Source organism: Narcine bancroftii, chromosome 11, assembly GCF_036971445.1.
Source record: "Narcine bancroftii isolate sNarBan1 chromosome 11, sNarBan1.hap1, whole genome shotgun sequence".
NCBI classification, from domain to species: Eukaryota; Metazoa; Chordata; class Chondrichthyes; order Torpediniformes; family Narcinidae; genus Narcine; species Narcine bancroftii.
In genome coordinates, this window is record NC_091479.1 from 24,459,634 (window position 1) to 24,486,096 (window position 26,463).

The 26,463-nt window shown below is 49.3% G+C and overlaps 1 protein-coding gene across 3 annotated transcripts in view; it reads left to right on the forward strand.

Moving 5' to 3' along the window:
• LOC138745673 (talin-2) overlaps positions 1–26,463 on the forward strand; it is a 337,585-nt gene that overhangs the window by 135,563 nt on the left and 175,559 nt on the right. For all 3 annotated transcript variants that reach the window (XM_069902933.1, XM_069902934.1, XM_069902935.1), the window contains 5 exons: positions 4,242–4,318; positions 5,476–5,656; positions 7,509–7,622; positions 9,652–9,760; positions 22,102–22,310. In XM_069902933.1, the coding sequence (XP_069759034.1) occupies positions 4,242–4,318; positions 5,476–5,656; positions 7,509–7,622; positions 9,652–9,760; positions 22,102–22,310 (690 nt within the window). The remainder of the gene's footprint in view (positions 1–4,241; positions 4,319–5,475; positions 5,657–7,508; positions 7,623–9,651; positions 9,761–22,101; positions 22,311–26,463) is intronic.

The following is a 26,463-nucleotide window of genomic DNA, read 5'->3' on the forward strand; positions in this document are numbered from 1 at the left end:
TTTCTGTATCTCACAGTCAGTTTGTTTATATTTATCTCTTGTGTATGTATCTATATAAATCTTTTTCTTGAGTACAGATAAATTGAAATTCTGCCTGGCCCACAGGAAAAAGAATCTCAGGGTTGATGTGATATCATGTATGTACTCTGGCAATAAATTTGAACATTGAATCTCAGGTGCTCTTCTCTCAGACAGTGCCTCCATCGGGAGACCCTCCGTGACCTAGATATTGCCTCGAATCCCATCCCTACTGACTGGGGCACTCCTCACTCACAGCTTAGGGTTAGGGTGATTGCACTGACGCCCATTTCTCCCCATCTCTCTCACCACCCTGGTTCATGACTCGGTGTGCCAGATATCATTCGGTTCAGGAAGTTGGCAAGCCTGTTCAATTTACTGGCTTTTAATAACTTGGTTGATCCCTTCCTTCCTTTCAAAACTGTCAGCCCAACACCAGCTGTCCTCCAAAGATCAGGCCCCACACCTCCAGCTGACGAGGGTTAAAATACTGATCGCACAGATTCTGCAATATCACACTTTTCTTGTTTAACTGCCTGAGGTACAGTTCATGGTAAACATTAATGAAATGGAAGAGGTGACAGAGGGTCTTGTATCTATGTTCGCTGATGACACTGAGTGGAAAAGCAAATTGTACAGAGGATATGAAGAGTTTGCAGAGAGATATCAATAGGTTCAATGAGTGGGCAAGGGCCTGGCAGATGGAGTCCAATGTTGGTAAATGTGAGGTTAACCACTTTGGAAGGAAAAATGGAAGATGGGATTATTATTTAACTGGTAAGTGATTGCAGCATGCTGCCGTGCAGAAAGACTTGGGAGGGCTTGTGCATGAATCGCAAAAGGTTGGTTTGCAGGGTGGCAGCACCTGCGCACCTCAGGGCTGTGAGCTCATTTTCACGCTACTGACCCACGACGGCATCACCAGATCCAGCTCCATCAGTGTCATCAAGTTTGCAGATGACACAACAGTCGTCGGCAACAACATCGAGCCAAACTACAAAGAGGTGGAAAATCTCGTGATATGGTGCAAGAGTCTCAACATGGGCAAGATGATGGAGATGATTGTGGACGTCAGGAGGACTAGGAACGGTCGCCCTCCACTACAAATCAACAACTCTATCATAGTTAGAGTGGAGAGCACCAAGTTCCTTGGAGTTCACTGAACTAGTGATCTATTGTGGACACACATCCCCTCACTTGTTAGGAAGGAGCTACTGCACTTCCTGAGAAGACTGAAGGGGACAAAGATACCAGCCACCGTCATGTCAACCATCTACAGGAGCTCTATCAATAGTGATCTGGCCACGGTTGCTACAGAGAAATGGATCAGATATTAATCCACAGGACCAGAAGAGTGGCAGAGAGGAACACAGGAGTCTCCTCTCCACCCTTGTTGGCCTTCTTCCCTGTAGGGATTGAATTTAGGATAAGCAGGTTATGCTGCAACAGTCCAAGGTCCTGGTGAGGCCGCATCTGGAGAACTGCGTCCAGTTCTGATCTCCTGACCTGAGGAAGGATGGACTGGCTTTGGAGGCGGTGCAGTGGATGGTCACCAGGTTGATTCCACAGATGAGGGGGTTAGTCTATGGGGAGAGATTAAGTAGTCTGGGACTATACTCGCTGGAATTTAGAATGAGAGGGGATCTTATAGAAACCTAAAATTACGAAAGGATGGATGGATGTAGGTAAGTTGTTCCCATTGGTGGAGGAGACTGGAACTAGGGGAAAGAGCCTCAAAATTCAGGGTGGCAGATATAGGACGGAGACAAGAAGGGACGGCTTTTCCCAGAAGCTGATGAATCTGTGGAATTCCCTGCCATTGAAGCAGTGGAGGTGACCTCAGTAAATATACTTAAGACAAGGTTGGATGGATTTTTACATAGTAGGGGAATTCAGGCATGTGGGTGGAGATGGGCCGATCATCAGATCAGCCATGAGTGGTGGACCAGGCTTGATGGGCCAGACACCTTCCTTTTAAATCTTGTCCACTTAGAACAGAGACATGGAGGAATTTCTCCAGCCAGAGGGTGGTATATCTGTTGAATTTGTTTCCACAGGAGGTTGTGGAGGCCAAGTCATTGGGCGTATTTAAGGCAGAGATTGACAGGTTCTGGAAATTGCCAGGGCATCAAAGGCCGGGTGGAGGGCTGAATTGGAAAACGGATCAGCTCATGATTAAATGGTGTGGCAGACTTGATGGGCTGAATGGCCTATTTCTGCCTGTATGTCATATGGTCTTTTACAGGCAAAGAATTTTTGTCAGTTCCTCATTTCACATTCTGGTGTTGTAAGCTCAAGTCAAGTGAAGTTTATTGTCCTTCAATTGTACAAAACAGTGTTCTCTGGTCAGTGCAGAAGATGTAGACACACAACCAGACGGATCGACAATACATACATATTCTGGATAAGTATTTGTATCCACAAATACATAAATAAATATCGTTTTATAATATCAAATGGTGAGTGTGAGCAGATCCTTTGTTCGTTCAGCGTTCTCACTGCCCGTGGGAAGAAGCTGTTCCTCAACCTGGTGGTGCCGGCTCTGATCCTCCTGTACTCTTGTATCTCTTCCCCAATGGGAGCAGCTAAAAGATACTGTGTGCGGGGTGGAAGGGGTCCTCGATGATTTTGCACACTCTCTTCAGACAATGATGTCGGTAGATCACTGAGATTGTGGGGGATGGGGGGGTGGTGGAGAGGAGACTCCTGTGTTCCTCTCTGCCACTCTTCTGGTCCTGTGGATTAATCTCTGATCCATTTCTCTGTAGCAACCGTGGCCAGATCACTATTGATAGAGCTCCTGTAGATGGTTGACATGACGGTGGCTGGTATCCTTGTCCGCTTCAGTCTTGTCAGGAAGTGCAGTAGCTCCTTCCTGACAAGTGAGGGGATGTGTGTCCATGATAGGTCACTAGTTCAGTGAACTCCAAGGAACTTGGTGCTCTCCACTCTAACTATGATAGAGTTGTTGATTTGTAGTGGAGGGCGTCCGTTCCTAGTCCTCCTGACGTCCACAATCATCTCCTTCATCTTGCACCATATCGCGAGATTTTCCACCTCTTTGTAGTTTGGCTCGATGTTGTTGCCGACGACTGTTGTGTCATCTGCAAACTTGATGACACTGATGGAGCTGGATCTGGTGATGCCGTCGTGGGTCAGTAGCGTGAAAAGGAGCTCACAGCCCTGAGGTGCGCAAGGGCGCAGGGTCTGACACAAGATCCTCTGCCCTTCACCCTATCTTCTGTGAGTTGTTGTGGAACATACAGCACAGTGCAGGCCCTTCGGTCCACAAGGTGGGGCCTACCCATGTGAACCTTCCTTCCCTCACAGCCCATCACCCCCTACTTTTCTCGTGTCTGAGCTCCCCGGTGGACTTGTGAATCATTGAAAAACTCCACTTTCTTGTTGAATTCTCATTCCAGTTTTTATTAGTGGGTTTCAGCGCTGCTTCTCATTTGTGAAATTGGGGGTTGGGAGGTTTGATTCCCGTGAAAACTGCTCGTTTAGGAATTTCCCAAAGCTCACCTCTCAGGCTGCGGACTGCTGCCATTGTAACTTGCCCCAAAGCACTTGCATCTCTCTATCAGACACACAGCTCATTATGGTCCCAAATTGGAAAGAATGATGAAGTGATTGGGCAGAATAGGTGAGGGGGTACTTTTTCCTGTGGGTCGGAGGGCAGGATCAAGGGGGCATTGTTGCAAAGATTAAATATCAAAGGTTGAATTTAAATTTAGGCGTACAGGCCCTTTTGGCCACGAGCCTTCGCCGCCCAATTAACCTACGTTTTGAATGGTGGGAGGAAGCCAAAGCTCCTGGAGGAAACCCACTTAGACACAGGGAGAACATATAGACAGTGCAGGGTTTGAACCCCCGGTCCCAATTGCTGGCGCTGTAAAGGCGTTGCCCTAACTGCCATGCTGACAAAGACATCCCTCGAGTTAAGAGAAAGGTTTTTTTTCCACGTGGGGAAGCAGTGGTTGTATGATGGTGCAATCCAGCCCCTTGTGGGTAGACCAGAGCCCATTTATGTGGGGGGGTGGGGGGTGGTGGTTAAAGGGAAAGAAGCAACTGGTTGAGCATGAAGGTCCCCAGCATCATTTTGCTGTGAGGGTCCGGTTTAAGTTGGTGACGTGAGAGACCAGCGCAGTTTGGATCAGCAGTGCCCTGTTTCATGGGGTTTTTTTTTCTCTGACCCACCGCCATTCCTTCCTGTTCTGCAGAAACAAAGTAAAGACCGGTTTGGACTTGAAGGAGATGAAGAGTCAACCATGTTGGAAGAATCGGTGTCTCCAAAAAAGTAAACATTCGGATCGATGAACAGTTAAAAACGAGATCATGTCCCTGGAATGAGGCAATAAGTGGGCAAACTGGGTCGAGGAATTCTTCTGCGAGCTGGCACGGACTGAATGGGTTCAATGGCCTCCTGCAGAAATGAGGGGAGTGATTTGATAGTGTGCAAGCTCAGTGCCGATGAGGGGGTGTTGTATTGCCCGTTGGAGTGACATGTTGCTCACTGCAGGAGTTTGCTTCATTCATTGCTGCTCTTCCCATGTTGGAACCCAATGTACAATTCTTCCAAATGAAACGTCAGGCTAACTGTCCCCGCCCGCCCCGCCCCCGTCCCTGATGCTCTGACCAAAGAAAGCCTTCTCCTGTGTTTGGCCCATTCATCAATCCCCCCAGAACCCAAAATAGATGAATGTGTTCTGAATAATTCTGGATGTTCAGGAGTGATAGTGGTGGGGAGAGATGGGGGAACATGGGGACAGCCGGTGGGAAGGGGGTGGTAGAAATGGGGGAGATGGTGGGGAGGGGGAAGGGAGGAGACAGTGGGAAGAGGGAAGATGGTGCAAAGGGGGGGAAACATGGGAAAGTGGTAGAAGGTCGGATTGGAGAGAAAGTAGGAAGGGGAATAAACAGCAGGCATCTGAATTAAAAGGCTGGCGAGAAGGGAAGGACCAGCAGGGGCAGGAGTTAGTTGGGTATGGATGGGACAGGTGAGGGGAAAGGAAAGCATTGCCTCGGGGGCGGGATTGACTATGGAAGCAGAGCTAGAGGAAGGACGGAGGAAAAAGAAGAGAGAGAGCGCTAGAGGAAAGGAGACATAGGGAAATATTGGTGGGGGTTGGTTACTGGAGATGTTGATGTTAATGCCATCCAGTTGAGAGTTTCCAAATGGAAGATAAGGTGTTCTTCCTCCAATTTGCAGGTGGTCTCAGTCTGACGGAGCACGAGGCCATGTATGGACATGTCAGCAGGGGAATGGGATGGGGAATTGAAGTGGGTGGGACAGACGTGTCCACGTTAGCTCCCAGGATTCCACATTTCCTTCCTTACACAATCAATGGGGATTGGGATGCCCTTTACCCTAGGGCTAGGGTTGGGATGTCGCAGTGGATGCGCAGGCTGCTGTCCTCCAGGTCACTAACAGTGGTGTCCTCTCCTGCTCTCCAGATCCACAATTTTGCAACAACAGTTTAACAAGACAGGCAAGATCGAGCATGCATCCGTGGCACTGGCAGCAGTGATGAGGCCTGGAGCAGGTGGACCGGAGAACTTCAACACGGGCACTATGCCACCTCCACAGCAACAGATCCTGAGCGGACAGATGCACCGAGGCCACATGCCCCCACTGGTAAGGGAAGCACTCCCCTGAATGAAGTTGGTGGCAAGTTACGTCAAATTAAGTTTATTGACATCTAATTGTAAAAGTACAACCCGATGAAACAGCGTTCTCCAGTCTTAACACGCAGACACACAACCAGACATAACACACATATAGACAAACATTCATATATACAAATATATAAATATTGTTTGGGAAATACGAGAGTCTCGGATAGTTAGTGAGAGCAGTTCCTCTGGTCGTTCAGCGTTCTCATTGCCCATGGGGAGAAGCTGTTCCTCAGCCTGGTGGTGCTGGCTCTGATCCTCCCGTATCTCTTCCCCGACGGGAGCAGCTGAAAGATGCTCTGTGCGGGGTGGAAGGGGTCCTCAGTGATTTTGCTCATCTCCAGACAAAGATCCTGGTCGATCACATCGATTGGTGACCGGGGGGTAAGAGGAGAAAGTCCGTTCTGGACAAAGGAACTCTTCCCAGTTTTTTGTTGAGTGCTCTCAGGAGCCAAAGGCTCATGTTAATCCATATTCAGTTCAAACATGATGTAATTTGTTCTTTTACATACATACATACATAGACATACAGCATTGTAACAGGCCATTTTACACCCCATTAACCTACACCCTCGATATGTTTAGAAAAATATCGGCAGGCATCTGAATAAAATGGTATGGGGGAGGCATGGTCGCAAAGGCAGGAGGTAATAGGTGGAGAAAGGAGAGAGGGGTGACTGTCCATACACTTTTACCATACCTTGATGAAGGGCTCAAGCCTGAAATGTTGGTTATGTATCTTTACTTCTTTCCTGTATAAAGTACACGGTTTGACCTGCTGAGTTTCTCCAACATGGTGGTTTTAAAAATATTTTTAAAATCATTTAAAATCTAATTAATTATTTAGATCACCAACCTCCCCACTAATACCCTCCCTCCTCTCTTCTCCACCAACAAAGAAAGAGAAAGGAGATCATCATCTAATACAATCACATTTAAACTTTTTGACTGCAAGAACGGTGGTATCGATCGAAGCGGGCTGAGAGATCAAACTTTAATGCCAATAATTTTCAAATAAGGGCTCCAGGCTTTACTAAAGAAAACAATATTTATCTCTCAAGTTGTATGTAATCTTTTCTAAAGGAATACAAGCTCTCATTTCATTCTGCTGTCTGTTCATATCTAAAACCGAGTCAGATTTCCATGTTACAGCTAAACGTAAAAATTCAATTTGATACATAGTCAAGCTCAATCTTAAAGCTATCGGCTGAATATCTCCTAATGAAAACAGCATAGGATCAAAAGGTAAATTCATTTTTAATACCCATTCTAAAAACAATTTAATTTGTAACCAAAAACTTTTAACCTGAGGACAAGTCCAAGTCAAATGGGAAAAAAAGTACCTGTTTCTTGACCACATTTAAAACATAAATCTGAGGAACTAAGTTGAATTGTTTTCAATTTATGGGGAGTCAAATACAATTGATGTAAAAAATTATATTGCACTGACCTTATAAACATACATTTATGACCTTAATCATACTGACAAATTTCTCCAAACATTTTCATCAATCTTGCTATCTAAATCGAATTCCAATTTCATTCTTGATTTATGAAGATCTGGTTTAGGCATTTTATATTGTAACAGCTTATACATCTCAGAAATAAATTTTTTTGAATAATCTTTGGTAAGTAATAATTCCAAAGAAGATTATCTAAATAATTTTAAACTATAATCCAGTTTCTCTGATCAGAACAACATCGTGTTTTTTTATTTCAATCACAGTGTCCGCAGACTTTTGTACAATGATTTGAGTTGATGAATGCATTTGTTCGGGAAGCAATGAATTTATTCTAATATGCTCTGCTTATAGACTTCAGCACAAGAAGTGCTGATGGGCACCATTAACTCAAGTATGCAGGCAGTGCAGCAAGCTCAGTCTGACTTAACTGAGATCGATAACTTACCCCCGCTGGGGCAGGATATGGTGAGTGTGATTACCGCCTGGCTCCAGGCACCTTCCTTCCAATGAGCTGCGTGCGCTGCCGGCGTTCATTCCCAGTTTTATATTGGGTTGCATTCGTCGGCAGCTCCTCCTGGCTCATCACAAGTGGGTTTGTTTTCTCTGTCCCAGGTTGGCCTGCTCCAGCCCTCCCTTGGGGAATACCCAAGGATGATAATGGAGTGTGCAGTCTATAAAAGCCGGGGTGGTGGTTTGTTTCCCAGTACCTGTTCTGGGCAGTATCGCGTGAGTCTCTGCTGCCTTCATCCTGAGTGACTGGATGGGGCGGCATCAGGACAGGATCGGTCAGTGGGAGCCTGTGTGGGGCAGGATGGGCCATATCACAATCAGAATTTTACTGTCATGAACACGTCCCGAAATTTGTTATTTTGTGGCAGAGTCACAGTGCGAATATGGCACCAAAAAATTACATTTAAAAAAAGTAAATTTGTGCAAAGGAAGAGAAAGTGTCTTTGGTTCATTATCCATTCAGGAATCTGGTGGTGGAGGGGAAGAAGCCATCTTTGTGCCACTGAGGCTCCTGTACCTTTTTCCCAATGGTAGCAGAGTGAAGAGGGCTGGGTGGAGGATAGAGGCGGCTTTCTTATGACGCCATCTTTTATCGATGTCCTCGATGGAGTGAAGTCTGGTGCCCGTGACAACCCTCTGGATTTTTTTCTTGTCCCGTGCATTGGCACCTCCGTACCAGACAGTCATATAACCAGTCAGAATGCTCTCCACGGTCCACCTGCAGAAATTTGCAAGTCTTTGGTGACCTCCTCAAACTCCTAACGAAGTAGAGCCGCTGGCGAGCCTTCTTCGTGATTGCATCAGCATGGAGGTTGAGAGATGTCGCCCCACCTCCCATCCCAGTACACGAGGACACATTGTAATGCTGTGGGATTGCAGACCTCAGACTGCCCGCCTCTTGCCTGTATCCATTGCTGACTAGGAGCCAATTTCTTCCAAACTATGGACAGTGGTGAATTGTCAGCAAACATCCCTATTGATCTGACCATGCCACTTTGAACCTTCCCACCCCTCCTTCAGGAATACTTTATTCCCTTGTAAACCTACCCATCCTCTTCGACGTGTTGATGCAAATTGCCTTAACCTTTCCAAGTGGATTGGAAGATCCTGCGGTGTTCCGAGTGACCATCATATTCTAGGCCTTAGACTGCGTGCGTTTGTCACCTGCTCTCTGGAAGGTGACATACTCTGAAAGTTGCTCGAGTTTGAAGTTCAAGTTGTGAACGGGTCCATGTTGGAAGGCTTTGTGCTTAAGGAACAGACTAATCGGTCGCCCTGCAGAATGATAATCCCAGTCTAGCCTGCACTCAAGTGTTGGTGACACACTCAGGTGAGCTGCATCTTCTGAAGTTACTGGTGATCAAGCCCTGACAGAACAACAGAATAAACCATTGAAAAGAACAAGCTTCCTGAAGGTCCCAGGATCAGATGTTTCCACTGGTAAGTGAGACCGGAGCTGCAGGACACAGCGTCAAGATCTGGGAGTAGATCTGGAACAGGGAGGGGGATTGTGGAATTCTCTGGCTAAGGAAGAAGGAGGGACTGCCTCATTGAATGTATTTGAGACAGATTTTTGCGTAGTAGGTGTGTGGAGGAGAGGTCGCGTGACCCTCTACAATCCACATTGCCAGCAGGTTCCAGACAGAGGTCACGTGACCCTCTACAATCCACACTGCAGTAGGGGAATTAAGGGTTGCAGGGGAACAGGCTGGTATGTGTGGCAGAGTTCACGGCTGAACAGGCTCTCTGGGCCAGATGGCCAACTTCTGCCCCTGTGCCACTGCCACAAAAACAATGAATTTCGCAACTTGTTCATGACAATAAATTCGGATTCTGATTATTTTTCATGTTCTTGCGCATGTGTTGTTCAGATTTTGCGCTTGTGTTGCCCAGATGTTTGTACTGTTTGTAATGACTGCGGTGGAGGGGGGGGTGGTGGGCATTTACTTTCTCTTTTCGTAACCCTGATTTCTCTTTTTCTCAGGCATCTAAGGTGTGGGTTCAGAATAAGGTGGATGAATCAAAGCACGAGATTCACTCGCAGGTTGATGCCATCACTGCAGGCACCGCGTCTGTCGTGAATCTCACTGCCGGTGAGTGCTGCGGGATCTGGACGGGCGTGAGCCCGTGAAGGCAATTGCCCACTTCACCGGAAGCTCGGGGGCTCCCCACTCCTGCCTCATGCACAGCTCCTCTTTGTGGTGCTGGTTGGAGTTGCACGTCATTACAGGAAGGATGTGGAAGCTGTGGAGAGGGTGCAGAGGGGATTAACCATGATGTTGCCCGGATTGGGAAATATGTCTTATGAGGCCAGGTTAGCAGAGCTGGGACGTTTTTCTTTGGAGACGTTAGAGTCACCGGTCTGTCATTATCCAGGCATTTCCTTGCCAACTTGCTTGAAGAGCAGGCAATCGTTCAGTGTGGAATTAAAAATCTCAGTTAAAGCCCAGAATTCTCTGCTTTTGCTCCCAGAGATGGAATCCATCTGGTCCTGAGGGATTACCCACCTGAAAGTCCATAATGGTGTAGAATTTATGCAGTAGAAACACAGATAATGCTGAAGGAACTCAGCAGGCCTCACAGCGTCCATAAGAGGTAAAGATCTACCACAGGCATTTCAGGCCTGAGCCCTTTTTCAAGGTATAATCAAAATGCAGGCAAATGTCTGAATAAAGACTGGGGAGAGAAAGAGGGAAGAATGGAAGGGGGAAGAAGCCAGACCGACAAGACTGGGAGTTAATTAGATACGATAGGAGGAGAGATGGGAATTAGACTTTGGCTCTGAAAGGAGAAAGAGGGAAAAGGGAAGAGAGATGGAGCTTGAGGATAGGGGGATAAGGATGGAGAGGGGTTGGGTTTAACAGAATCTGGAGAAGTCGATGTTAATGCCATCCGTTTGGAGGGTACCTATTCTGAAGATGAGGTGTTGTTCTTCCAATTTGTGGGTGGTCTCAGCCTGGCAGTGCACAAGAACCAGGAGAGACATGCCAGCAAGCGTGGGGAATTGAAATGGGTGGCCGCTGGGAGATCCACGCTATTGCAGAGGACAGAGATGAGGGCTCAACAAAGCGGTCTCCCAGTATTCCTCCAGTCTCTCCGACGTTGAGGGGACCACAGCGGGAGCACCGGATGCAGTAGACGACCCTGCAGATTCACAAGGGAAATGTTGCTTCACTTGGAAGGACTGTCTGGGGCCCTGAATGGTGGTGAGGGAGGAGGTGTGGGTGCAAGTGGAGCATTTCCTGCAGTCACAGGGATATTAGGTGCCAAGGGGAATGATTGGTGAGGAGGGAGGAGCGGACGAGGGAGTCAAGGCAATCATAATGTCTGCAGACTGCCATGTTCCATTAGAACTTATGCAGACTCGCTCTAAAATGACACCTTCCCGATTGTTGAATTTTCCAAACACAGTCTGTTTCCTCAGTAAATTCGGATGAAGGGCATTTCGGACCACACCTCCATGTCACACGTCCCTCTGTCCCGCACGGGACTCCTTCCCTGATTCAAGATTCTTTTATTGTCATAAAACAGAAAATGTAATACTACATGAAATTTCCTTTAGTCTACCGAAAGGCTGACTGAGATTCGCCATCAGCAGAAATTGCCCGGCGCCCCTTGCAGTCAGAGAAAAAGAAGCAAGAGGGAGGTCCCCCCCTAGATTCACCGACTATCTGTGAATTTACCTTCAGCACGTTCACAGCCACACGGCCTTCAGTTCAAACTAACAGATCCAAACCCCCGACTCGATTGGGAAGCCCTCGGTGCCCCTGGCGCCCTCTCGCATCCCAGTTTTGATACCTAGTATCCGTTCAGCCACTTTCGAGACAGCCTCCAGCCTGGTGCGAGTCTCTTGGCCGCAGTCGCCACCAGCCCGCAGCCTGCGTGGGTTCCACAATGTTCAGGCTTCCCTCCCCGGCTTTCACCCTGAAGGGACAGAGAATATCACAGCATAGAGCTTGACACTGTGACTTGCTCGTCCTGAACTCTGTTCTCCTTTGCCCTATTGCCCACTGTGCAGCCTGCTGACATATCTGCAAGTAGATGCTAGTTTGCAAACAGTACCCACCACCCACAGGCATGGTATCCCACTTAACTACACCTGCACCCACAGGCATGGTATCCCACTTAACTACACCTGCACCCACAGGCATGGTATCCCACTCAACTACACCTGCACCCACAGGCATGGTATCCCACTCAACTACACTTGCACCCACAGGCATGGTATCCCACTTAACTACACCTGCACTCACAGGCATGGTATCCCACTTAAATACAGAATCTAATCACATTGGTATCAAGAATAAGGCACAGCAGGACCCTTCCTCCCCTACCCTGTACCAGGACTTACCTTACAATTGACTCTCCAGTGTGGCCCACGGCTTGCAACCTGAAGTGGATTCGGGTTCGTTCTTAGGGAAAAAGAGCTGCTCCATATGGTGTGCTTTATACGGCAGCCGGCTGGAGGGGTAATTCAAGAGAGCCAGTCGTAAGGTTGGCCAACCTTGATTGATGTGGGGAAGTGACTTTCGACCTGCCTGGTCAGATGACCCTCCAGGAGCAAGCACATGGAATTTCCTTCATTCAGAGCAGTTTCCTGTCAGAGCAGTTGGATAATCCTCTGGGTAACAGGTGGTGCGTGGACTGGCTCCTGAGACCCACCGGTGGTGATGCAGGTTTGCCAAGCTGAAAGGGGGGAGGGGGAGGGGAACAGGAGATGTTAGGAGAGGCCTCAAGGTGATGGGATGGGAAAATAGGGGCTTGTTCATGAGAGCATGAGGAAATGGCCAGTGTGGGTGTTCAGAGGGACTTGGTGTCATAGATCCATAGAATATTGTAGCACAGAAATCAGGGTCTTCAACCCTTCTCGTCTGCTGAACTATTTTTCTTCCTTGTCTCACTGACCTGCACTCTGTCCATAGCCCTCCATTTACCCCTCCCATCCATGTACCTGTCCCAATGTTTCTGAAATGAGAAAATTGAGTCCACATTCACCCCTTCAGCTGGCAGCTCGTTCCACACTCCCACCCCTCTCTGTGAGTGAAGAAGCTCCCCCAAACCATATAACCACTTACAGCACAGAACAGGCCAGTTCGGCCCCATGCCGTAGCAAATCCCCACCCTCCTAGTCCCACTGACCAACACCCAGTCCATACCCCTCCAGTCCTCTCCTAGCCATGTAACTATCCAGTCTTTTCTTAAATGTAACTAATGATCCCGCCTCGACCACATCTGTCAGAAGCTCATTCCACATCCCCACCACCCTTTGCATAAAGAAATTTCCCCTCATGTTCCCCTTATAATTTTACCCCTTCAATCTTAAACCATGCCTTCTAGTTTGAATCTCCCCCTCTCTTAATTGAAAAAGCCTATCCACGTTTACTCTGTCTGTCCCTTTTAAAATCTTAAACACCTCTATTAAGCACCCCCCCTCAATCTTCTACGCTCCAGAGAAAAAAGCCCCAGTCTGCACAACCTTTCCCTGTAACTCAAACCTTGAAATCCTGTCAAGATTCTCGTGAACCTTCTCTGCACTCTCTCTATTTTGTTTATATCTTTCCTATAATTTGGTGACCAAAACTGTACACAGTACTCCAAATTTGGCCTCACCAATGCCTTGTACAATTTCATCATAACCTCCCTACTCTTGAATTCAATACTCCGATTTATGAAGGCCAACATTCCAAATGCCTTCTTCACCACACCATCTACCTGAGTATCAGCCTTGAGGGTACTATTTACCATAACTCCTAAATTCCTTTGTTGCTCTGCACTCCTTAATTGTCTACCATTCAATGTATATAACCTATTTAAATTTGCCTTTCCAAAATGTAGCACCTCACATTTATCTGTATTAAATTCCATCAGCCATTTCTCAGCCCACACCTCCAGCCTTCCTAAATCACCTTTTAATCTACGATAATCTTCCTCACTGTCCACAACACCACCAATCTTTGTATCATCCGCAAACTTGCTTATCCAATTCTCCACCCCTACTTCCAGATCGTTAATATATATAACAAACAATAGTGGACCGAGGACCGATCCCTGAGGAACTCCACTACTCACCGGCCTCCAATTGGACAAACAATTTTCTACCACTACTCTCTGACACCTCCCATCCAACCATTGCTGAATCCATTTCACTACCTCCTCATTTATACCTAATGCCTCCACCTTTTTTCCTAACCTCCTGTGGGGCCAGTGACATCCTAAATATCTCTGTTAATGGCCCCACTATCTGTCCACAAGCCTCCCTGAGTGTCCTTGGGAATATTTTGTCCGGTCCCAGAGATTTATCCACCTTTATATTTTTCATCGTTTGGCGAGGCTAGTCCACCACTCATTTTGGATCTCCCGGAGTTTGCGCTGAAGATGGCTGCATGCGCGACGGAAGGCTTGTTTCTTCTCTGGACAGGACGGCTTTGTAAGGTGAGCCTGGTGGGCAGCTCGCTTCTTTGCCAGCAGCTCCTGGATTTCCTGGCTATTTTCGTCAAACCAGTCCTTGTTTTTCCTGGAGGAGAAGCCCAGTACCTCTTCAGTGGATTGCAGTATGGTAGTCTTCAACTGATCCCAGAGGGTTTCAGGGGACGGGTCCGTGAGGCGGGTTGCATCGTCGAGCTTTGCTTTGAGGTTTGCCTGGAAGTTTCCTCTCGCTTCGTCTGACTGCAGGTTTCCAACATTGAACCTCTTTCTGGGGGCTTTATTGTTCCTGGGCTTTGGTTTGAAGTGAAGGTTGAGCTTGCAGCGAACCAGCCGGTGGTCAGTGTGGCATTCCGCGCTAGGCATGACCCTGGTGTGGAGCACATCTCGTTTGTCACTTTCTCGCACCAGGATGTAGTCCAGGAGGTGCCAGTGTTTGGATCGGGGATGCATCCAGGTGGTCTTAAGGCTGTCCCTCTGCTGAAAAAGGGTGTTTGTAATGACAAGCCGCTGTTCTGCGCAGAGCTCCAACAGGAGGCGCCCATTGTCGTTGCACTTGCCGACGCCATGCTTGCCCAGGATTCCTGGCCAGGTTTCTGAGTCTTTGCCGACACGAGCGTTGAAGTCGCCCAGGATGACAACCTTGTCGGCTGTAGGGGTGCGTTGGATGAGGTTGCGCAGGTCGGTGTAGAACTTGTCCTTTTCTGCTGGTTCCGCCTGGAGGGTTGGAGCATAGACACTGATGAGGGTGATGTGACGCTTGTTCTGAAGGGGGAGTCGCATGGACATGATTCGGTCCGAGAGGCCTGTCGGAAGGTTTTTGAGTTTGGAGGCAATGAAGCTCTTGACCATGAAGCCTACACCAGATAGGCGTCGTTCATCCGAAGGCTTGCCAGACCAGTAGAGTGTGTAGCCCGCGCCGCGTTCTTGGAGGCTGCCTACATCTGCCAGGCGGACTTCACTGAGAGCGGCTATGTCGATGTCAAGTCTGAGGAGTTCATGTGCAATGAGGGCAGACCGACGTTCAGGTCGGTGGCTGTCAGCCTTGTCTAGCATGGTTCTGATGTTCCAGCATGCTAGCTTGAGTTTGTGAGCATCTTTTGAGGGGGAAGGCGTGGAGGGAGAGGACGTGGAGGGGAAGGACGTGGAGGGGGAGGACGTGGAGGGGGAGGACGTGGAGGGGGAGGACGTGGAGGGGGAGGACGTGGAGGGGGAGGACGTGGACCTGTCCTCGGGCCTGCGCAAAGGAGCTTTTAGGTGGAGTGCAGTGCGTTGGCGACTTCAGGGGTTTCTACGAGGCTCTAAAGGCTGTGTACGGCCCCTCACCCCAAGTCCAAAGCCCGCTGCGCAGCTCAGACACCAAAGTCCTCCTCAGCGACAAGATCTCCATCCTCAACCGATGGTCAGAACACTTCCAATCTCTTTTCAGTGCCAACCGCTCAGTCCAAGATTCCGCCCTGCTCCAGCTCCCTCAACAGCCCCTAAGGCTAGAGCTGGATGAGGTTCCCACCCTGGATGAGACATATAAGGCAATCGAACAACTGAAAAGTGGCAAAGCAGCAGGTATGGATGGAATCCCCCCAGAAGTCTGGAAGGCTGGCGGCAAAACTCTGCATGCCAAACTGCATGAGTTTTTCAAGCTTTGTTGGGACCAAGGTAAACTGCCTCAGGATCTTCGTGATGCCACCATCATCACCCTGTACAAAAACAAAGGCGAGAAATCAGACTGCTCAAACTACAGGGGAATCACGTTGCTCTCCATTGCAGGCAAAATCTTCGCTAGGATTCTACTAAATAGAATAATACCTAGTGTCGCCGAGAATATTCTCCCAGAATCACAGTGCGGCTTTCGCGCAAACAGAGGAACTACTGACATGGTCTTTGCCCTCAGACAGCTCCAAGAAAAATGCAGAGAACAAAACAAAGGACTCTACATCACCTTTGTTGACCTCACCAAAGCCTTCGACACCGTGAGCAGGAAAGGGCTTTGGCAAATACTAGAGCGCATCGGATGTCCCCCAAAGTTCCTCAACATGATTATCCAACTGCACGAAAACATACAAGGTCGGGTTAGATACAGCAATGAGCTCTCTGAACCCTTCTCCATTAACAATGGCGTGAAGCAAGGCTGTGTTCTGGCACCAACCCTCTTTTCAATCTTCTTCAGCATGATGCTGAACCAAGCCATGAAAGACCCCAACAATGAAGACGCTGTTTACATCCGGTACCGCACGGATGGCAGTCTCTTCAATCTGAGGCGCCTGCAAGCTCACACCAAGACACAAGAGAAACTTGTCCGTGAACTACTCTTTGCAGACGATGCCGCTTTAGTTGCCCATTCAGAGCCAGCTCTTCAGCGCTTGACGTCCTGCTTTGCGGAAACTGCCAAAATGTTTGGCCTGGAAGTCAGCCTGAAGAAAACTGAGGTCCTCCATCAGCCAGCTCCCCACCATGATTACCAGCCCCCCCACATCTCCATCGGGCACACAAAACTCAAAACGGTCAAGCAGTTTACCTATCTCGGCTGCACCATTTCATCAGATGCAAGGATCGACAATGAGATAGACAACAGACTCGCCAAGGCAAAGAGCGCCTTTGGAAGACTACACAAAAGAGTCTGGAAAAACAACCAACTGAAAAACCTCACAAAGATAAGCGCATACAGAGCCGTTGTCATACCCACACTCCTGTTCGGCTCCGAATCATGGGTCCTCTACCGGCACCACCTACGGCTCCTAGAACGCTTCCACCAGCGTTGTCTCCGCTCCATCCTCAACATCCATTGGAGCGCTTACATCCCTAACGTCGAAGTACTCGAGATGGCAGAGGTCGACAGCATCGAGTCCACGCTGCTGAAGATCCAGCTGCGCTGGGTGGGTCACGTCTCCAGAATGGAGGACCATCGCCTTCCCAAGATCGTGTTATATGGCGAGCTCTCCACTGGCCACCGTGACAGAGGTGCACCAAAGAAAAGGTACAAGGACTGCCTAAAGAAATCTCTTGGTGCCTGCCACATTGACCACCGCCAGTGGGCTGATATCGCCTCAAACCGTGCATCTTGGCGCCTCACAGTTTGGCGGGCAGCAACCTCCTTTGAAGAAGACCGCAGAGCCTACCTCACTGACAAAAGGCAAAGGAGGAAACACCCAACCCCAACCAACCAATTTTCCCCTGCAACCGCTGCAATCGTGTCTGCCTGTCCCGCATCGGACTTGTCAGCCACAAACGAGCCTGCAGCTGACGTGGACTTTTTACCCCCTCCATAAATCTTCGTCCGCGAAGCCAAGCCAAAGAAAATATTTTTCAACACAGCCATCAGTACCTCCTCGGTTATCCTTATATGCTTCATGACCTCCCCACTATTTTTCTTTACCTCAACTGGTTCAATATATTTTTCCCTAGTGAATACTGAGGCAAAGAAATCATTTAAAATTTCCCCCATCTCCTCTGACTTCTCGCTCAGCCTACCCTCCCTATCTACAAGGGGTCCAATTTTATCTCTCACTAATCTTTTACTTTTAATGTACTTATAGAAACCCTTTGTATTTATTGTTACTCTGTCTGCCAAAGCCTCTTCGTGCCTTTTTTTGGCCTTTCTAATTTCTTTCTTAAGATTCCTTCTGCACTCCTTGTAGTCCTCCTTCAAATTGTCAGCTCCCTGTTCTTTATACCTCTTGTACACCTCCCTTTTTCTCCTAACCAAATTTCCAATATTCCTCGAAAACCAAGCCTCCCTATGACTTCCAGCCTTTCCTTTGATCCTCACAGGGACATAACTACTCTGTACCCTCAAAATTTCTTTTTTGAATATCCTCCATTTTTCATTTACACCCTCACCTGAAAATATCCTGTCCCACTCAATACTCCACAAATCCCTTCTTATTCCTTCGAAATCTGCTCTTCTCCAATCCAGAACCTCAACTTTAGGCCCCTCCTTGCTCTTCCCTAAAACTACCTTAAAACTAACAGAATTATGATCACTAGACCCAATTGGATCTCCAACATTAATGTCTGATACCTGACCTAGCTCGTTCCCTAACAGTAGATCCAGTATTACACTGTCCCAAGTCGGTTCTTCTACTAATTGATTCAGAAAACAATCTTGGACACATTTAACGAACTCTAGCCCATCCAGCCCTCTAATTGTATGGGTATCCCAATCAATGTGAGGGAAGTTAAAATCTCCCATGATCACTACCTTATAATTCTCACACACATACGTTATCTCTCTACACATTTGTTCCTCTATTTTTCTTGGCCCATTTGGTGGTCTGTAATACACCCCTATTAGCACCCTCATGCCTCCTTCACCCCTCAATTCCCCTTTTACCCTTAATCCATAACACCCTCCGTGGAAAAAAGCCTATTTCCATTTACTCTCATCAAATCTCCCCTCATTCTTCTACACTTCAGGGGATAAAGTCTAGGGCTGTCTAACTCAGTTCCTGAACTCCCAGCAACATCCAGGTAAATCACTGCACTCTGTCTTATTAATATCTTTCCTGAAGTTAGGTGACCAAAAGTGCACACAACACTCATCGTAGAAAAACCATGAAAGTTATGAATATCGGACAATCAGTTAGGAAGGAAACTATAAGGAATTTTGAGCCCATTTTCTACTGGCACCTTGTCCCAGGAATTAACCGCTTAAGGGTCCAGTAGAATAGGAAAACAGTCAGCACGCCGGCGTCAAATCACTGGGGATTGACGGCCTCGATCCCTACTCATATCCCAGGCATTAGTTGACGCTACTGAGGTGATTAAACCAGTGGAGAAAGGACAACTTCCATCCATTCTATTCCATTCAAAGGTGGCCCAATGGAAACAGCACAAACAACTTCCCATCCCAGGACACGGCACGGCCAATTATCTGGGATGCCAGTGGATAAAGGGCGATGGAGTCATCGCTACAGAACAGGCCTTTCAGCCCATCTCCGCTATGCGGACAAAGTTGGCTTTCTGGGTCAATTCCATTCACCTGTTTTTCCATATACTTTAAAATCCTTCGTCCTTTCTGCCCATGTTTTTTTTCATTTAATTATCCTGCCTCTGTATCATCCTCTGGCAACTTGTTCCAGACTCAGACCACTTGCTGAGTGAAAAGGCTGTCCCTCAGGCCTGTCTGAAATCTCTCCCTTTTCACCTCAAATCTTTTCATCCCAGTTTGAGAATCATCCACCCCGAGCATTGACTTTTATCTGTGCCCTCATGTGAGGTCATGGCTCACAGATCTGATTGAGTTTGTCAAAAGATAGAATCCTTGCAGCAAGGAAATGGGCCCCTTCGGCCCTTCTAGTCTGTGCCAAACCATTTTTTCTGCCTCGTCCCACGGATCTACACTTAGTCCACTGTCCTCCATACCTGACCAAGAAGGTTGATGAAGGCAGAGCTGTAGACGTTGGATGTATGAATTTCAGCAAGGTATTTGATAAGGTAGGCTGGTCTGGGATCTAAGGTGAGATCACAGAATGCATAGAAAATAGTCTTTGTGGTAGAAGCAGAGGGTGATGGGGAAAGATTGTTTGTCTGACTGAAGGCCTATGACGAATGGGATGCCACAGGGTTCAGTGCTGGGCTCATTGCCATTTGTCATCGATATCAGTGATTTAGATGAAAATGTTCATGACATGATGAGCAAGTTTATGGAGGATGTAAAAGTGTCTGGTATTGTAGAGAGTGAAGACGGTTGCCCATGATCGCAGCAGAATCTGGATTGGTTGGGCAGGTGAGCAGAGGAACGGTTAGTGGAATTCAATACAGAGAAACATGAGGGGTTGCATTTTGAGAGGAAAATCTGCTGAAGTTGTACACAAGGGTACTAGAAAAGCTCAGCAGGTCACATGGAAAGCAGCAGGAAGTTCATGTTTCAGGCCTCTGTGGGGATCTGGGGAGACTTGTAGAGCAGATGGATCCAGCGGTATAGGTACATAGTACCTTGAAAGTGGCACCATAGGGTGGTCAGAAAAGCTTTTGGCACATTGGCCTTCATTATTAAAGTATTGAGTGTAGAAGTTGGGAGGTCATGTTGCAGCTGTGAGGCCCCATTTGGAGGATTGTGTTCAGTTTTGCTTACCCATGCTGAAGAAAAGATTTCAAGCTGGAGAGGGTGCAGAGAAGATTTACGAGGATGTTGCCAGAACTCGGGGCGGGGTGGGGGGGGGGAGCGCCTCAGCTACAGGGAGAGATTGAGCAGGCTGGGTATTTATTCCTTGGAGTGAAGGAGGATGGAAGGGTCATCTCACAGAGGTGGACAAAATTAGAGAGGAACAGACCGTCTTTTGTCCAGTGGGGGAATCGGTAACTGGAGGACATGGGCTTGAGGTGAGGGGAAAGAGGAACCTGCCGGGTAACTTTTTTTTTTACACAGGGTGCTCAATGTTTGGCACAGGTTGCTGGAGGAGGTGGTTGAGGCTGGGACTACTGCAACATTTAAGAAAAATGTGGGAGAGTGGACAGGATAGGTTTAGAGGAACACAGACAGGTGGGACTCGTGCGGGTGGGCACAGTCAAGTTGCACTGAAGGGTCTGTTAACCACACTGTATGACTCTACCACTTTGCCCAATGAAGGCCAGAGGGCTAAATAAATTCTTCACTCTCCTGTGCCTGAGTTGCACTTTTAGGAAAACCCCTTGGTCTCTCTGCTCTCCCACACTCTCTGCAGGACCCTGCCACTCACTTTGACTTCCCAAAGTGCAACACCTCGCATTTGCCCTTGACCCACCTTCCCAACTGATCTCGATCCTGTTTGTAAACTTCCCCACTGTCCACTGCACCTCCAATTCTGGTGACATCTGCACATTTGTTCATTGTGTTCCTGCATTGTCATTCAAATTAATTATCGGTAACAGCCTACTGTGGCACAGCGCTGATCACAGCCCTCTGGGAAGGAAGGCAACCCTTGACTGATGCCCTCTGACTCCTGCTAAGTTTTTAGTCTGGCTTTTATTTCAAGAGGATGCAGAAGGAAACAGCCCGAGTGTAATTGTACTGACTCCTTGTAAACATTGAGGACCATCTGGGGAAGGAGAGACGAATGAGAAAATTCAATAAAAGTTCTCCTTTTCGATTCCTTGATCATTCGATATAATTTAAATTTAGACATACAGCATAGAAACAGACCTTTCCAGCCCCTGTCACCCAATCCCTGGTACGTTTTGAATGGTGGGAGAAAACCCATGCAGACACGGGGGAGGACATGCAAACTCCTTACAGACCATGTGGGATTCGAACCTGGATCGCAGGCGCTGTAACAGCGTGGTGTAACCCCCTACCCTAACCGTGACGGGGAAAGAGTAGGCAGGGTTGTCCATAATCCAAAGCAAAGGCTTTTCCATTCAGGATCGAGATGAGGATAAACAAAATAACAAACTGCTGGAGGAACTCGGCAGGTCGAAGCGTATCTGTGGAGGCAGAGAGGGTGTCAGAGGTTCAGGCCCAGAGCCAGTGAAATGTCAACTATCCCTCCTTCCACAGATTCTGCTCGACCCGCTGACTTCCTCCAGCGGTTGGTTACTTTGCTCCAGATTCCAGCGACAGTGAGCTCTTTTCATCAGGGTGGTGAATTTCCAAAACTCTCGAACTGATAGGGCTGCGGAGGCCCAGACACTGAGGAAATTCGAGACACATGTTAAGGATATGGTACAAGAACATGGGTTGGAAATGAAGGTCCAGGAATGATTTCATGAACAGGCTGGCCAGAAGCAAGGGTTCCCCTGAACCACAGTAACAGGATGTTTCCAGATGATTGCAGCTTTTATTTCTCCTCCCCAACATTGTATTTTGTGGCTGGATCGTGTAGCAGTTAGCATGACGCTATTACAGCGCCGGAGTTTCTATGTTCTCCCTGTGCCCTGCATGGGTTCCCTCCGGGGGCTCCAGTTTCCTCCCACCCTTCCAAAAATGTACAGGTTTGTACCTGTCAGCGCTGGTTTTAGAGGCTGGAAGTGCCGTTAAAAATGTTTGAAATTGTGTATTGTCTGTGATGTAACCTGGAGTGTGTTGTCCCTTCAGGAGACCCTGTGGACACAGATTACACGGCCGTTGGCTGTGCGATCACTACCATCTCCTCCAATCTAACCGAGATGTCCAAGGGAGTGAAGATGCTGGCTGCCCTGATGGATGACGACGTTGGAAGTGGCCAGGATCTCCTGCGGGCGGCAAGGACATTGGCTGGCGCCGTGTCTGATCTGCTGAAGGCAGTCGAGCCGTCGTCAGGAGAGGTGAGCCGCAGGAATGTTTGAGAAGCCTGGAGTTAGCACCTTGGGGTCTGGGCTCCGTGCGTGGAGCAGCCTTGTCACAGTCTCATGTGAACCCTGGGGGGGTGTGCCTGGTCCCTGCAGCTAAATGTTCTGTGTGACTCAGACTACGTCCTGTGTGACTCAGACTACCCCCTGCACATCCCTTCCAATGTTCAGGCCACCCAGCAGTCGATTTTCTTCTTCCTGTTTTCAACGAGAGAGGCTGGAATGGCCTTGGGTCGAGGAAAGCGGATGTAAGACAGCAGGAGGCCTGGTGCTGCTGGGTGAAGGCGGTGGGGCTCGAAGACACAAGGGGCTCAAGTGGGATCCATGGCAACAGCTGGCTGTCAGAATATTGTGAGGCCAGAGTGGGAAACGTGCCAAGGGCTGACTCAACCATAGGATCTCGTTTCTGTTGGTGCTTGTGCAGCCTGTTCACACTGCCCTTCTCTGACAAGGAGCCAAGTTTAATTCACAGATACAATCAATAAGATGCTCAATACAGAATTCAAAAAAAATAAGAGGTCAAAACGCTTAAAAGTTGGCTACATTTTTGCTGCATGAAACGTGGAGCAGACTGTGACCGACAAGTGTTTACATCGCCGGTGGCCCCCACCCTCCGCTCCTCTCCCTCACCGAGGAATGTTTAGTCACTCACCCCTCACCATCCCCCCTCCCCACACACGCCCACCCCCTCCCACACTCCCCAACTCCCCCACACACCCACCCCCTCCCACATTCCTCAACTTCCCCCACACACCCACCCCCTCCCACACTCCCAAACTCACCCACACACACCCACCCCCTCCCACACTCCGCAACTCCCCCACACACCCACCCCCTCCCACATTCCCCATCTTCCCCCACACACCCACCCCCTCCCACACACCCACCCCCTCCCACACACCCACCCCCTCCCACACTCCCCAACTCCCCTACACACACACACACACCCCTACCACACTCCCAAACTCACCCACACACACCCACCCCCTCCCACACTCCCCAACTCCCCCACACACCCATCCCCTCCCACATTCCTCAACTTCCCCCACACACCCACCCCCTCCCACACACCCACCCCCTCCCACACACCCACCCCCTCCCACACTCCCCAACTCCCCTACACACACACACCCCTACCACACTCCCAAACTCACCCACACACACCCACCCCCTCCCACACTCCCCAACTCCCCCACACACCCACCCCCTCCCACATTCCTCAACTTCCCCCACACACCCACCCCCTCCCACACACCCACCCCCTCCCACACACCCACCCCCTCCCACACACCCACCCACTCCCACACTCCCCAACTCCCCTACACACACACACACCCCTACCACACTCCCAAACTCACCCACACACACCCACCCCCTCCCACACTCCCCAACTCCCCCACACACCCATCCCCTCCCACATTCCCCATCTTCCCCCACACACCCACCCCCACCCACACACCCACCCCCTCCCACACTCCCCAACTCCCCTACGCACACACACACCCCTACCACACTCCCAAACTCACCCACACACACCCACCCCCTCCCACACTCCCCAACTCCCCCACACACCCACCCCCTCCCACATTCCCCATCTTCCCCCACACACCCACCCCCTCCCACGCACCCACCCCCTCCCACGCACCCCAACTCCCCCACACACACCCACCACCACCCACACTCCCCCACGCACACACCCACACACTCCTCTACTCCCCCACGCAAACAACCCCCACCCCCTCCCAATCCCCCACGCACACACCCACACACTCTTCTACTCCCCCACGCAAACAACCCCCACCCCCCTCCCACACTCCCCTACCCTCCCACACTCCCCTACCTCACATTCCCCTACCCTCCCACACTTCCCTACCCTTTTCCACAGTCCCCTACCCCCCACACATCCACCCCCTCCCACACTCCCCTACTCCCCCCGCACTACCCTACCCACTCACACTCCCCTCCCCCCACTTCCATACCCCCTCTCCCACTCCCCTACCCTTTTCCCCACCCCTCTACTCTTCCCCTCCAACCCCCCAGCCCAATTTGACAGGCAAACATTGATGAGGGGTAGTCAGCAGGGTGTTGTGTGCTTCATAGCTGTGGCTACCCCCATGGGCCCCAGCTACACCTGCCTTTAGTTGGCAACTTGGAGCAACAAGCCCACACAGGCAAGGCCCCTCAACTCTTCCTCGGCTGCATCGACGGCCACACTGGTGCAGCGTCATCTTTATCCATTTTGATGCCAACTTTCACCCTGACCTCATATTCACTGGGTCCATCTCCAGCAACACTCTCCCCTTTCTCGATCTTTCAGTCTCCATCTCGAGACAAACTGCAGATATTCCCTACAAGCCTGCCCACTCCCTCAGTTATCACACCTACTCCTCTTCACATCCTGTCCCTTGTAAGGATTTTTAGTGCTCAATTCTTCCGTCTCTGGTATATTTGCTCCGAGGATGAGATCTTCCATTCCAGAGCATTTGAGATGTTCTCCTTCAAAATCCGTGGCATTGACACATCTCCTCCATTTCCCACTCCTCTCCCCAGAGCCCCTCCACCCCCACATATAACAAGGACAGGACTCCCCTTGCCCTCACCTCCCAGCCTCCGTGTCCAACATAGGATCCTCTACCAGTCTAGTCTTCCCACTTTCCGCAGTCACTCTCTGTGTTGTCCACTCATCCCTTCATGTTAATCACCCTGTTGACACCTACCCCTGTGACTGCAAGGAGCTCGACATGCACCCACACCTCTTCCCTCACCACCATTTGGGACCTGAAACAATCCTTCCAATGTGAAGCAACTCTTCATGTGTATCTACGGGAGTCATCTACTGTATCTGGTTCTCTCCTTTTGACCTTAGAACATAGAATAATGGAGCACTGGACAGGCCTTTCAGCCCTTAATGTTATGCTGACCCATATATTCCTTCTTAAACATAAAAAAAGGTACTAAACCCTTCCTACCCTGTACTTTTCTTCCATGTACCTGTCTAGGAATCTCTTAAATGTCCCTGTTGTTCCAGCCTCTACCCGATCTCCGGTAAGGCATTCTAGACACCCTCTACTCTCTGGAAAAAAAAAACTTCCCTCCCTTAACGTGGTACTTGTGTCCTCTGGGATTTGCTGATCCTGCCCTGGGAAACAGACACTGGCCGTCCACCCTATCCATGCCTCTCATAATCTTATAGACTCCTCTCATCCTTCTTTACATCAGAGAGATGAGACGCAAGCTGGCCGCTGCAACAACGAGGACCTCCTTGGTCAATCATTTTAATTCCACACACCATTGTTGACCTGTCCGACCTTGGCCACATGCACTGCCAAACTGAGAGGCTACCTGCAAATTGGAAGAACAACACCCGTCTGAGCACCCTCCAACTGGATGACATTAACACCGACTTCTCCGTTTTCCGTTCTCCCCCTCTCCCGAGACTCTCTCTCTTTCCCCATCCCTCTGTTATCTTTCCTTCAGCTTCCCACCCCCTTCCCTTCCCTCTCCATTCAGAGTCCTGCCCACTCCCCCCTCCCCCTCATCATTTCTCAGGCTTTTTACCTTTCACCCTTCCACCTGTATCCAGCGGACTTCTTACCTGTGCGCCCTTGCCCCTTCCTCCCTCCTCTCCTCCTTCCCCCACCTCTTAAATCCTGCCCACGTTTTGCTCATACCTTGATGAAGTACCCAGGCCTGTATGGATTTCAGAATTGTGGTGAGCCCTAGGGGCTGGTGCTGGGTCCATTATGGTTTGTCATCTCTGTTAATGATTTGGACGGTCAGTACGTTTTTAGATGACACTAAACTTGGACGGCAAAGGTTCCAAGCTATGCCAGATGGAATTTAACTTGGGCAGAGGTGAGGTGTTGGATAAACCAGGGCAGGATTGGCACAGTAAATGATGGGGCCCTGGAGAGTGGTCCAGCTCAGAGCACAGGTGTGGTAAAGTGACCACAGACTCATGAAGAGGACCTTGAGAGCAGGAGTTAGGATGTTCTATGATACGGAACATTGGTGAGAAAGTACAGAATATTGTGGAGGAAGGGTGCGGGGGATGGGTGGAGCACCGGGTCAGAGGGAGGGGGGAATACGAGAGAATGTGGAGAGGGGGTTATCGGGGCTCGGAGGCCAA